The sequence below is a fragment of the Abrus precatorius genome, unplaced genomic scaffold, assembly GCF_003935025.1.
Source record: "Abrus precatorius isolate BTA unplaced genomic scaffold, Abrus_2018 Scaffold7, whole genome shotgun sequence".
In the NCBI taxonomy this organism is placed as follows: Eukaryota; Viridiplantae; Streptophyta; class Magnoliopsida; order Fabales; family Fabaceae; genus Abrus; species Abrus precatorius.
Genome location: NW_020874417.1, coordinates 26,935,808 through 26,949,762, shown reverse-complemented (window position 1 = coordinate 26,949,762; position 13,955 = coordinate 26,935,808). Strand labels below are relative to the sequence as shown.

At 34.1% G+C, this 13,955-nt stretch overlaps 2 protein-coding genes across 7 annotated transcripts; one reads left to right on the top strand and one right to left on the bottom strand.

Annotated features, from left to right (window-relative positions):
* Positions 1–203: 203 nt before the first annotated feature.
* On the bottom strand, positions 204–2,263 carry LOC113873066 (CBL-interacting serine/threonine-protein kinase 4-like). Its single transcript, XM_027511036.1, has one exon. The coding sequence runs from the start codon at positions 1,885–1,887 to the stop codon at positions 601–603; it is 1,287 nt and encodes a 428-aa protein (XP_027366837.1). The 5' UTR covers positions 1,888–2,263; the 3' UTR covers positions 204–600.
* Positions 2,264–7,562: 5,299 nt separating this feature from the next.
* On the top strand, positions 7,563–13,270 carry LOC113871103 (U-box domain-containing protein 44-like). Of its 6 annotated transcripts, XM_027507885.1 has the most exons (6): positions 7,632–7,904; positions 8,026–8,058; positions 8,418–8,475; positions 8,823–10,157; positions 10,530–10,848; positions 11,454–13,267. In XM_027507885.1, the coding sequence occupies exons 4-6, from the start codon at positions 8,928–8,930 to the stop codon at positions 12,944–12,946; spliced, it is 3,042 nt and encodes a 1,013-aa protein (XP_027363686.1). In that variant the 5' UTR covers positions 7,632–7,904; positions 8,026–8,058; positions 8,418–8,475; positions 8,823–8,927; the 3' UTR covers positions 12,947–13,267. The 6 variants fall into 6 exon arrangements, with proteins under 6 accessions (XP_027363683.1, XP_027363686.1, XP_027363684.1 ...); XM_027507883.1 differs by lacking the exon at positions 8,026–8,058 and having other exon boundaries at positions 7,641–7,904; XM_027507886.1 differs by lacking the exon at positions 8,026–8,058 and having other exon boundaries at positions 7,683–7,904; positions 8,795–10,157; positions 11,454–13,270.
* Positions 13,271–13,955: the final 685 nt, after the last annotated feature.

The window sequence follows — 13,955 nt, the reverse complement described above, 5'->3', positions numbered from 1 at the left end:
TAAAAATTAAAAAAGAAATTTTTAATTTTAATTTTTAAACTCGTTTCCTTAAGATACTACTAGTATCTGCTTGCTTACATACATTTTGAAAAATATTCGAGACTTCAGTAAATTATTAAATATTTATCAATTTCATACGCACACAGTCTTATAATACACGCGTAAATTTAATCAGCCATTATTTTGCATGCATATAGGCACCGCCATAACAAAGTTGATCAGTAATTTTCATACATGGTATGGAATGGAACTAGGAAAGTGTGGACAATAGGAGTGGGATCTAAGAAGATGACAATCAACTAATCAATCACAAATTTTTGCAATAGAAAACATTAGCCCACCATTCTCGTACACAGCAGTTTTCTCCTTTTGTTCTCAAGATGAAAGAAACGAACACATATAAATTAATACACTGCAACTAAGCTACACACCTAAAAATGAAACGAAATAAAAAGTGACTCACAAGACAAGCGTCGACATTTCATGGTTTCTTCTCATCAGGATGATGTGACATATTCTGCAATGAATCCTTCACATGAGAAGAAAAAACACCACTCACACCACTACTCAGTCACTGTACAAGTGTACATAACATGACAATCACGAATCGTTGTGCCAAGAAAGTACAAGGTCTTGCAACGCAGCTTTCCAATCCCCCCAGTGAAGCTCTTCAAACTCTAAGCCACCTTCTACAACCTTCACTGCGACCAAAAGCAGTTGATGAGGCACAATCTCAAACATCTCAAATACCAAAGCCACTTTTCCTTTAACCAACCCAATTGCACTGTTATTCTTCCCAACCTCAACCTTAAACCCCAAAACCCCACCAACTTCCTTAACCTTCTCCTCCACAACCTCTACCTTCGCACTCGAAGTGAACCTCTTTTCCCTCCTATTCTCCCCATCCGACGCCGTTTCGAACAATCCCCTCAAATCCAAACCCGAAGACATCGATATTATATCAAACGCGTTCACACCCGAACCCTTCCCTTCGAAACTACCCTTACCCCACCCAAACGCGCTCTCTTCCGTCGTTTCCTCTCTCAGCGATTTCTTAAACCACGCGTTCCCAAACAGAGCCTCAAGGCTCATTCGCCTTTCCGGGTTCGGGTCAAGTAGCCGGTATATCACGAAACGTGCCGGTTTCGAAATACACTCCGGGAACTGGTAATCTCGCCGGCAAATCTTCTTGCACATCGCCGGAATGTTCGATTCGTCGAACGGCAGGTTACCGGCGAGGAACACGTAGAGGATTAGGCCGCAGGACCATGCGTCGGCCTTCGACCCGTCGTAACCGCCGCTGCGCCGGAGGATCTCCGGCGCTGTGTACGCCGGCGTGCCGCACGCGGTGTGGAGGAGGCCGTTATTGAGCTGCTCGGGGAGCGCGGAGAGGCCGAAGTCAGAGACCTTGAGGTTGCCGTCGCTGTCGACGAGGAGGTTCTGCGGCTTGAGATCGCGGTGCGCGACGCCGTTGCGGTGGCAGAAGCGGAGCGCGGAGACTAGCTGCTGGAAGTAGCGGCGCGCCGTGGACTCCGGTAACCGACCGCGCCGGTAGACTCGGGAGAAGAGCTCTCCGCCGGCGGCGAACTCCACGACGAGGTGTATCTTGGTCTTCGTGGCCATCACCTCGTGGATTCTGAGAATGTTTGGGTGGTGGTGGAGTCGGCGCATGGCGTCGATCTCGCGGATTATGCGGGGCTCCATGGCGGCGTCCACGGTCTTGGACTTGTCGATGATTTTGACGGCGACGGTGGAGCCGTCGATGAGGGAGCGCGCCTGGTACACCTTGGCGAAGCTGCCGCGGCCTAGGAATCGGGTTAGTTGGTACTTTCCGAGGATGGTGGCGGTTCGCGGTGGCGGCGACGATTGCTGCAATGGCGGTTCCATGGCTTAACAGAGAACAAGAAAACAGACCCACGGGACAAAGCGTTTGTGTGTGTGGAATTGGGTTTATATAGAAGTTTGGGGGTGGGTTTGTGATCTGTCACTGTCACGGCGAGACGTTATGAAATTCCATTCACCATTCATTTAAATATAGAAGAAATATATGATTTTACTGTTCTATACTTAGATTTTGCGTTATTATTAGTTCGTCTTTCTTATACTATTTATACGAGTATCAGATTATAAACAAGCTTTACTCTTTCTAGAGCCTTTTTTCAGAAAATAAAAATTTCATATTTTGTAAGTTAAATTTCTCCAAAACGGCGTGTTTCTCAGAATCTTAAAGCGCTTTGAGTTTAAAAATATATATAAACCAGGGTGGTGCATTAAAAAAGCAGGGGCACTAACACAAATTAACAAGTAGTAGTGTGTATAATGACTAAGTAGCGACAATGTAAATGATAAGCAAAAATATCATATAATAGTGGGTCTTTGTCATCTAATAAGCGATCTTTTTCACGAAAAGATTATAAAGACCATTGCAAGCTATTAGTACCGTTCATTGAGTCGTCCACTCTACAAGAATTGGATCTTTTCGCTTTCGCTTTATTTTTTGATAACGAAGAGGCGTGTGACTATCTGTAATTGGAATATGCAAAGCATATAATTAACTGGCAATCATCCATCCACCCAATTAAACCCTTAGTTTGTAGAAACACTCTTTCAAGACCACCTACCCCTTTTTAAGGTTCACGGATTCCCCATCATTGGGCCTCTGTCGGGCTTCTTTCTATGCCCTCCTTTTTTTTCATTAAAAAACACTTTTATAATATTAATTCATATTTTTGAATTTTTAAAGGTTAAATTAGTTTGAATGAAATATTTCAGGGATTCAACTAGGCAGGGATTTATTCTTAAAGCAACTCTAATGAGAGTTTTACCCTGAAATATAGTTTATTCTAGTATACTTGTTTGAGAGAAATGAAAAATTTTCAAGTTGTGTTTTTTAGACGATTATATTATATTTTATTTTGTTTATAAATAAGATTTACTTTACACTCCGATATTTACACTTAATATTTTGATAATTATAAATATTATATACATGTTAGACACGACTGAAAGAAGTAAAATAGAGTATACATTCCTTTTCAATTTAATTGTTTCTTTTAATATTTTATTACTTTTACATATCATGTTTTTAATCTGTAATTACATTCAACATTTTTTTTGTAACTTTTTTCCTTTTCCTATTTTTACTTTTATACTCCCCTAACAAAGTTAGTTGATTTATATTATATAAAAAACCTGTTTAAAAGATTTAAAATTCAATCTCAAATTATTTTTTAATTTATTTATTTACTGAGAAATCACTGTAAACAGTAATACAGTAGATTTTTTGTTTTTGGGTCAATGATAAATAAAAAACAAACTCCATGTTCCATGGAGGTGGAACCAGTTCAAGTACACAGAAGAGTAACGACAAATAGGCCTTCCATGCATTGACATTGCTGGAGTACAAAGTACTAACGGCGGCTTGTTTATATATTGTATTCATAAGAATCATCATGTGCTTTTTTAAGAAATTTTTCGAGGAGATTTAACACAACTAATAAAATGTTTAAAATATATTTAAATTTAAATATTAAAATGATTTCAATGTTATTTTAAATTCTTATTCAGTTCTACTTATAAATATTATCATACACGTTTGAAATATAACAAGGGTTGACCTAGCTAATTGTTGCGAAGAGTATTATACTCTTAATCAACAAGGATTGAAGACAAGTTGTTTATGAGCAACGTAGGTCGTGATTTATGAGCAATGCTGTTTGGTTCTGCATACAAAATCAGTAGATGTTCGTTTTAGTTTCGACCTACTTGCGTCATATTGTTCTGTGAGTTGCGTTGATATTAGCATAATAATTCATGAATGGTTGTATAAAAATATATTTATTATTAGCATAGTTTAGTTAGTTTTTTATAATATGTTTATTTGAGATAAATTAAACGAAGGCATATTATATAGATTTAAAATTATAAAAAATATAAATCGGAATTAAATAAAATGTCACTTTGGATGAACATGTGTCTTCTGTACGATGAATCCACATTTTACGAGTGTGTCATTATCCTTTTTACAGTGACACTAAAAGAATGGTATATTATAAATTACCCAATGGATTATATATGTAATCTTAATTTTTATGATAAAGTGTGGAGTTGATTCACTTATAAGAAACTGATAACAAAAGCCTTATTTATTTATTTGTTCAATTAAACGTCACTCTCTATCTTTTGTATAAAATAAGTGTTCTTTGTGTTTGGTACGATACATAAAATAAGATTGATGGCAACTAAGACATAGTTTTTGATTAGTAAGTTGCCAGCAAAGAGCCAAAAAACATGATTACTAATTTCATGATTAAGACTTTACCCATCTTTCCCACCGTCTGTTTTCGAATCAAATAACTAAAGATAAATATATTTTTTTAAAATTATAAGTGTTAAATATTTAAATCTTTAATTTTGAACAAATAATTTTAATTCATTTAAAAAATTTAATTTGTTTTTATTTTATTTTTATTATATTGTATAAAAATAATTAAAATAAATATTATTTTATATAAGTAGATATTAAAATATTTTTTTTGTAAAGTTAAGGACTGAAATAATCGACTCTTTGAAAGGTTAAAATAATTATTTATTTATTAATAAAAATATATTATGTCTTGTTTATTTAAAAATAATGTTAGTTTTTTTTATTATATATGTTCTGTTTCTTTTAATCCATTTATTTCCCTTTAAATTTTTTTTATTTATATAAACATTATTTTCATATTTTACTTAAATTTTAAACATTTTATACATTAGCTATAAATAAAAAAAAATTATAATTTAGAAGGGGCAGTTGATACGCTCATATAAATATTAATTTTATTATTTTAAAACAAGTTTCATTATCAATCTTTTTTAATTTTTATTGATTTTTATAACATTTTCTAATTTTATTTCTGTTTAGTAATAAATTTTACAATAAATTTCATTAATATAAAAAATCACACATTTAATAAATTTAATATTTATTAAGCAAGCTTGGAATTGATTATATATTATATTTAATAAATATCATTTTAATACTGTTTTTTAGTCATTTTGATAAACACGTTTGTGAAAAGAAAAAAAAAATTGTTCCAACTTGGTTTATTTGTTAGATAAGTTAAATTTTAAGTTTGGATTTGATTTGATAAAAAAAACAACATATATTTAATTTTTTAACTTATTTTTAACTCAAATATCTTATTTTTTGAATTATTTATAAGTTTATAAATATTAATACAATAGACATGTTTAGTGAGATAATTACTGTTTTAAAATTGTGAAAATTATGAATTTAAACTATATAATTATATATAAATAGTTACAATCAAAATTAGTTAATAATTATATTTTTTAAAGAAAGTAGTGTGTTTTTCTTTTAATTTTGATCGTGTAATAAGATTTAGTCATCTATGTTTATTATTCTTATTTTTATAATAATCAAATGTTCCCAACACATCCGATATATATGCGTTAATGCCATTCTTACCTCTTATTTTTACAGTACTTCTAAAAAAAGTTTGGAGTGTAATTTCTTTTTCTTAGAATGAATTTTGTGTAATTATTTTTATGAATTATTAAAAGATAAAAATATAAATTTATCTCTAATAATATGTAAAATTTAAATGTACTCATGACAATTTAATGTCAAAATATCATCCAACACCAATATGAAAACAAAATTAAGAAAAAATTCATAAAAAATATGAAAAATAAAAAATAACTTATCAAATTAAAAATGTCACATCATTAACATTTAATAAAAATATAATTAAAAATTTTAAATTATAAAGACTTTAAAAACTTAGAAAATTATAAAAATTACAGATTAATTTAACCTAATTTTAAAAATTAAAATATTTGTTTCAAATTTTAAGTAATATTATTTTTATAAAATCAGTTCATCTAAAGTTTAGTTTATAAAAATCCATCGAAATACTTAAAGAGAAGGTTTAACTTATTGTATTTAATAAGAGAAATATTAAAAAATGTGTATATGAAAATATAATATAATATGTAACATCATATACAATAATTATTTTCAGTGATTTAAATAAATTTTCTTATCTAATTAATTGTTTTATCGAGGTGATACGTTCCCGATAATCGAAAGTTACGATTTTTCAGAAATTATGACGCCATGAAAGCAAAAATATCTTGATTAAAGAAAGTGTTTGTTTTGCTACGCTAGATTGAAAAGCAAAACCAGAACGTAGGTGTGAAGTGTGACCAGCTTTGTGTTGCTTTAATGCTTAGAATTATTGGATTTGACGTTCTAATAAAGTTAAACCACTAAGAAGATGCTATTTGACGGCCATGTTCACTGCAGTTCGAGCATTAGATTTAGATATTATGTCATCGTCATATCTGATGTCACTCCTCAATGCTCCCTACATACAATTATTTAATATAACTAAAAAGTTTAAGTATTCTGCAAGTGTTCGAATATAGTTGTTAGACCTTAATTCAATATAAAGCATACTTTTTTTCAAAGAAAAAGGGTGTGAAGTTTCACATTTCTGAATTATTTAAACTGTTCATCATTTATTATGGTCAAAGATTATTCGATGTATATATATATTTTTCATGTCGGTGGTTTAAAACAAATTATTTAACATAAAATTTACTAATATCCCATTACTAGTGAAGATTGTTTCTATTAAACAGTTGCCACATCTATTTGTCATGAATGAATAGTGACTGTTTATGAATGCCTGTGTTTGGATTTGTTAAAATGATGCCCAGCTTATGGTCGACACTGGTCTAACTTATGGTTTGGTTTATTAGAAAATATCATTTTTTTGGAAAGTAATACCTTATTTCCATCCTCCTTTTACTATGGTTGACTCCTTTCTTCCTTGACTTCATACTCGAGTTACCTTCAAGCCTGTGCTAATCCAAAAGGAATAAAAGGAAAAAGAAGAAGAAAAGAGAAGTTTATTTCTTATGTTTGTTATGCACAAAACTTGGAGGTTTGTGTTTAGTTTTATTATATTTAGTGTGTAAAGGATTGCTAAGTTGTGTTTAATACTGCGCATGCATGTTTGATTTTTCATTGTATATTTATTATGCATTATTACTATGCTCTTGATATTTAACATCCTTAGACCTTTCATCTATAAATATTTGACAAAAGAAGAAGAAAGTAAAAGTTTATCTTGTTTTGTGTCATAGCAGTTGGATTGTAAGCCCAAATAAAATCTTTTGTGTTTTGTGCCTTGGGCCTTTGGGCTTTCATGTATCTTTGGGCTTTCATGTATGGATCCGCCAACAAAAAAGCAATTTTAGTTCATATATCTCAGCTTTGTTACTATGAATTCTTCAACAGTTTACTAGTACAAAAGTCGTCTTTCTACATTCTCAAAAACTAAACGTTTAATGCAAATTATAATCTATATGGCTATACGTCATTTGACTCATTGCCACTCAAAATGTTAAGACGTTGAAGCCCAAAGAAAACAGCTAAGAAAAAGTAACCATCAACTAATTAAATTCAACTTGACAAATTAGTACTCACTGTTGTCTCTTTTTGGGTGTTTCTAGTCCACTTAATCAACAAATATCAATCATACGAAATTTCGAGTGAAGTGAATTTAGAGATCAAGTCAAGTTACATGACCAAATCAACTAACCGCGTTCCCTGAACCGCATTTAACGTAGCCAAGTTTAATAATCAATAAACGAGCTAACTTTTGAGGAAAACAAAATCCACTTCTAGAGAAAATGTGTGTCACTGTTAAATTTTTTTTTTCAAACCATATATATGATGTTTTAGAAACTTAGAAAATCCTTGGAAAATGCAATTCCTGAAACTTAGACTTGCTCAAGTCAAGTGATCAAGTCGTCTCTGTGGCAAAAAAGATAATAACATACTATGCTTCTCAATTGTGAATGTCTCACTAGTTTGGAGCTTCTGCGAGGTATGTGATATTTCTACCACTCCCTTCTTCCCCGTTGCTGCTGCTGGGGCCTGGGGGTGATTCAAGACTTTGAATGAGACTATTATTTTTTTAATTATGATTATAAAAATGTGACTTGCAGTTCCTTGCTTTTTCCTTCAAAGTTGAGACTTCTGTGAGTTTGTTCTAATACTTGTATAAATATAATGTCTTTTCTTGTTTTCTTTAATTAGGCATTGAATTATGTCTTGATTTTCAGATCTGTGAGTCTATCTAAGTGCTAGTTTTTAGACTTTTTTTCCCTTCCATTTTGTTTACACATCTTGAAGTAACACCACTGTCCTCTGCATGTTAGAATTATGGTTGCTGCAGCTTAGGTACAGTTTTAGTTTGTTTTTATCAAGGATTCTTGGGTCTTCTTAAATTGTCCGTCAATAGAAAATAATTTTACATCTGGTATGCATCAGTTTTTTAGGTTGAATAAAGAGAGAAAATTATGGCAGTTATGATGAAATTGATTTTATCCTATTACAGGACACTCCACTCCTCAGTTTTGGCATGATTGTAGCATATATCAAGAATCTCTATCTTGGTAAATTAACTCTTTGATTTCTGTAGATATTGTCAAGGTCCTGTAATTTTTGTCAGATTGTTGTAACCACAAACTTCTATTTTCAATCAACTTCAACTGCTGAAGTTTGAGTTGAATATAGCAGTTCAATTAGGAATTTTCAGGTTAACACCAACAAGTACATAAGACCTCAACATTACAAGTGAAAGTTACATATGTTGCTAATATATTTACGGAATGGTTTTAGATAGTTAAATTAATGTTCTTTTAGTCAGTATCCTTTTCTTTTTGTTTAAAGGCTTGTTTTGGCTAATGAAGAATATTTTTTATGCTCTATAAGAGTATTGATTTAGAGGAATTTGATTCAGGGAAGAAGAGATGCAATTTGCGGGTGCAATAGTTTCAACTTCTGGGATATAGAAGGAGTTTTGTTTACACTGTTTGAGTAGAGAATTCAGTATAGAGTTTTCAATATGGTAGGATTGGAACTCATACCCATAGGTACAATTTTGACTGTGGTAACCAACCAGGTCTTGAAAACAGCTCACGCAGCATCTGATGTTCTTATTGGCAAAGAAGGTTTTAAGGCCCTTTCAAAATATCTATTTGATATTGAGCCAGTGCTAAAGGAATTACAGCTTCAAGAACTGAATGAGTCTCAAGCCGCTAGAGTTGCGCTGGAGTCTCTTGAAGCAGATGTTAAAAAGGCAAATAATTTGGTTGAGAAGTATGGGAACCGTGGCCGTTTTTTCTTACTGGTTAAGTGCCGATCCATAGTTCAGGAGGTTGAACAAGTCACAAGGGATATTGGAAAGTCTCTGGCTGCGTTGTCTATTGCAAATACTGAAGTCCTATCAAGAATTTCTGATCAGGTCAATAGACTAAAGAATGAGATGCAAATGGTGGAGTTTGAGGCTTCACAAGCTCAGCTTCAAATTGTTGACAAGTTGAACCAGGGACTAAGAGAACAGAAACATGATCAGGCCTTTGCAAATGACATGCTAGAGGAGATAGCAAGGGCAGTTGGGGTGCCAGTGGAACCCTCAGAGATAAGCAAAGAGTTGGCCAGCATTAGGAGGGAAAAAGAAGAAGCTGCCAACAGGAAAGAAAGAGCTGAATGTATTTTTTTGGAGCAGATCATTCAGTTACTATCTCGAGCCGATGCAGCGAGGGATTATGAAGAAGTGGAGAGGCAATACTTTGAAAGGGTTAAGGTGATAGAGAGATATGATTCTAGGGAAAAATACATCCCACCACTTAATCCTTTCCTTTGTTCCATAACTGAAGCTGTTATGGTAGATCCCGTCAGCCTTTGCACTGGTACTACATGTGAGAGATCTGCCATTGAAGCTTGGCTTTATGATGGCAAAAGGATAGACCCAGCAACCAAGGAGGTTCTTGAAGATACTACCTTGAGGTCTAACATTCCACTACGACAATCCATTGAAGAGTGGAGAGAACTTAATTACTGTCTCATAATAAGGTCTATCAGGGAAAATTTATTATCCAATTTAGACCTGCAAGAATCCTTAAGCCAAATGCAGGCTCTAATAAGAGAGAATTCTATTAACAAGGATTGGATTTCTATAGGAGAGCTTACTGATATTGTTATCTCTATCCTTGGGAGCTCTTATGACAAAGATGTGACAACGAAGATTTTGATTGCTTTGAAGGATGTTGTAGAAGGGCACGCGAGAAACAAGGTAGGCAAGCTTTTTCTTTTTCATGCTTCTTCAGTCAAATCACACACTTACAATTTATGATTTAGGGGGATGAATGGGAGACACACAGGTATTATAAATGTTAATATATATTTTCTTGATTATACTATGGTTGTATTTTGTTTATCATAAAGTTTTTAAAAAATTATATGTTGCTGATGCTTGTCGCGGCCCATTGATTTCATATGGCCATTTCCTATATTGATGTTTCTCTCACTGTTCCTGAATAGGAAGTGGACCAGTTTCACCATTGAGATATTCCTCAGTCCTTTTTATTGCCACACACACAGACACACACCAAACATGCAATCATAATGATCACTTTAAATTCAACATTTGCATAAAATTTTACAGGAGAAAGTGGCTGAATCTCAAGGATGGGATCATATTATTTCCTGCCTGGGGAGTGACTCTAGCATTTCAAAGGCAGCAATTGATCTGCTATATGAGCTGCTTCAAGAACGATCTGGTTGGAATAAATGTTTCTGCAAAAAACTTTCTGAAAATCGCACTGCAGTTCGTTTCCTTATCACCATTCTAAAGAATACTATCAACGATTCTGCTGAGGTTGCAGAAAAGATTTTACTGGAGCTTTTTGAACAAAACCAGGAGACTATCACTACTGCTGCTAATTTTGGCTGGTATAGACCACTTGTTGATTGCATGATTCGAGGTAAGAAGATGGATTATTTTCAACTTGTAATCAAATGAATATTTTTCATTACATGAAGTACATAATTGTGTAATTGGCATTGCAATGGTAAAAATGACAAGGATGCCATGTCCCCTCGCTATCTAAGGAAACATAGAATTGTCTTAAATTGTGAAGTATTTCGGTTTATAATTTTTTGTTTGAAACATGAAATGGATGCTTTGAAAACTTCTAGAAAATTGTTATTAAATATTTGTCTCATGGTTTCATAATCTCTTCCTATTGTAAACATGAAACAGTAGCGTTAATGGTAAACAAGGCCTCCTTGTAATGCCTATGAAAATCTTCAAGCAATGCACGTATCCTCTATTAAAAAAATCACTTTTAAGATCAGATGGTAGATGTTATATATTTTCTTCTATGTATGATGCATAACAATTTATCTATTTTGCTGTGGATGTAGTCAAATTAGGACCTTCTTTTTCCTTTAGTTTGTATCCTATAGATTTTTGTTGCACTGTGCACCAAATAAAGCAGCTGGTCCTGATTGATCACAATCCTTTAGACAGAAAGGTTACTTATATAGTAGATCATAAATAGTTGTTTCTCCTTGTTTATCTTCTCAGGACCAGATTCGAGAATGTTGATGGTAAAAGCCATAGTGAATTTGGAGTTGAATGATTTAAACTTGAAACTCCTTGGTGAGGAAGGAAGTATACCACCTTTGCTGGAAATGCTGTCGGGCGGTATTGAATCAAAAAACTTGTCATTATCAGCCCTGGTTAAACTAGCAGGATCTCATGCCAATAAGGGAATTATTGCTGCATCTGGAGGTGTTCCTCTTATTCTAGATTTAATGTTCTCTCCTCCCACAAGGACAGTCATTATCATTAAATGCGCTGAAATCCTTGAGAAGCTTTCTTCTGATGGTTATGGAATTGATTTCTTTGTTGATGGAGATGGGAAACAACTTGAGTTAGATTCCATCATCACTAATTTGCTAGCCTTGCAGCAGAATTCCAACTCAGGTCACAACTTCCGTAAGCCTGCACTTCGTGCTCTTCTTGGCATTTGCAAGTTTGAGACTGGTTTGGTTAAGAAAGCAATTCTTGCAGCCAATGGTGTATCTTTAATTCTTCCACTTCTTGATGATTCTGACTCAGAAATCCGGGAGACTGCCATAAACCTTCTCTTTCTTTTCTCTCAACATGAGCCAGAAGGAATAGTTGAATACCTCTTCAGGCCCAGAAGGCTGGAAGCTTTGATTGGATTTCTTGAGAATGAAGACAACGACAATGTACGGATGGCTGCTGCTGGTTTACTAGCTAACCTGCCAAAATCAGAACGAGAACTCACTATGAAGCTGATTGACTTGGGTGGACTTGATGCAATCATAAGCATTTTGAAAACGGGCAAGATGGAAGCAAAAGAAAACGCTCTCAGTGCACTCTTCAGGTTCACAGACCCCACAAATATTGAGTCACAGCGTGACTTGGTTAAACGCGGAATATATCCTATGCTTGTCAATTTTCTTAATACTGGTTCAGTCACTGCAAAGGCAAGAGCAGCAGCTTTCATTGGTGACCTTTCTATGAGCACTCCAAAGCTCACAGTTATTTCCAAACCAACTGGTTGCTGTTTTCTCAGATCATCACGTGTTCCTCTATGTTCAGCTCATGGGAGTGTATGTAGTGTGAGTACCACATTTTGTTTGTTGGAAGCAAATGCATTGCCTGGCTTGATAAAGCTGTTACATGGGGAGGTTCATGCAACTGCTTATGAAGCAATACAGACACTTTCTACATTGGTTTTGGAAGACTTTCCTCAAAGAGGAGCTCGTGTCTTGCATGATTCAAATGCAATAAGACCCCTATTGGATATATTGAATTGGGGAACTGATTCTCTCAAGGCAGAAGTTCTAGGACTATTGGAGAGGGTGTTTGTGTCAAGGGAAATGGTAGACTACTATGGAACAACTGCTAGATCACGCTTAATTGGTCTCACTGGCATGAATATATATGGGGATGGTCACCTCAGGAGAAAAGCTGCCAAGGTACTATCATTGCTTGAACGCTATTCAAAGTCATCATCATCTGCAATCTCTGGAGTTCTGGAGTGAAATTCTAGTCCCTTAAGTAGTAACTATTTGCTTCAACTCTATTCTAATTAACTTTCTCGATTTATATATAGGGTTCCTCTTGAAATTCAAATCAATTATCTGTATTTTGCTCTCTTTGTATTTTCTCACCTTTTTCGGTATTATTCTTTGTTAGTTAAAAATCCAATTTACTGTGTTAAATTAAATCAGGAGTAGTTTTGCTCAACTTGTACTGTGTATGTAGGTTTCCAAACTTTTAAAAGTGTAACTCATTTAATTGCCGCATCTATTGCTGCCATATGTTGAAAATTTCAGTCTGGGTTTATAAAAGATTGACTTATGTACTCATTGTCTCAAGGTCTTGGGATTGTATTTTGACGTCCTACTCATTGTAAGGATACCTACCTAAATATTCCTTCAACCCACACATGTGTGAGTGACATTAGATGAGCCATAGCAAAGAGCTAGTGACACCCACTTGTAGACCCAAAAAGTGTCATTGAGTGGATGATGCTTCACACTTGGGGAGTGAGTCCTACATAGAATGAGATATGAGTAAGTTAGGAGTTTATAAAGAGATAGACTCATGTACTCATTGTCTTTTAAAGTTTTAAAGTTTTTTGGGGTTGTATTGTGATATCCTATTGATTGTAAAGTTTCCTACTTAAATAAGGATCCCATAGGAAAAGGGAGAATGCTATAACTTGATAAACCAAAACTCAATTCAGGGTAGAAGCAAGAGGCACTCATACAATTTGCCATTACTTTCTTGTTCAAATTTTCATATATGTGTAGTGGGTGGGGGACATATTGACCAGAATCAAGGGTAGTGAAAGGTGGAAGATGTCTTGAAATAACTGTCTTACTCGTAGGCCACAGCTACGGCTAACATTTTCTGCATCAACCCAAATGCCGTGTCTTGATAACCCACTTGGATTAGCTAAGGTAAGATGGTAACAAAAAGCAAACATAAAACAATAAGATGCGTTACAAAGTCCCTGTCATTTGTATGTAACACGAACACTCCCCT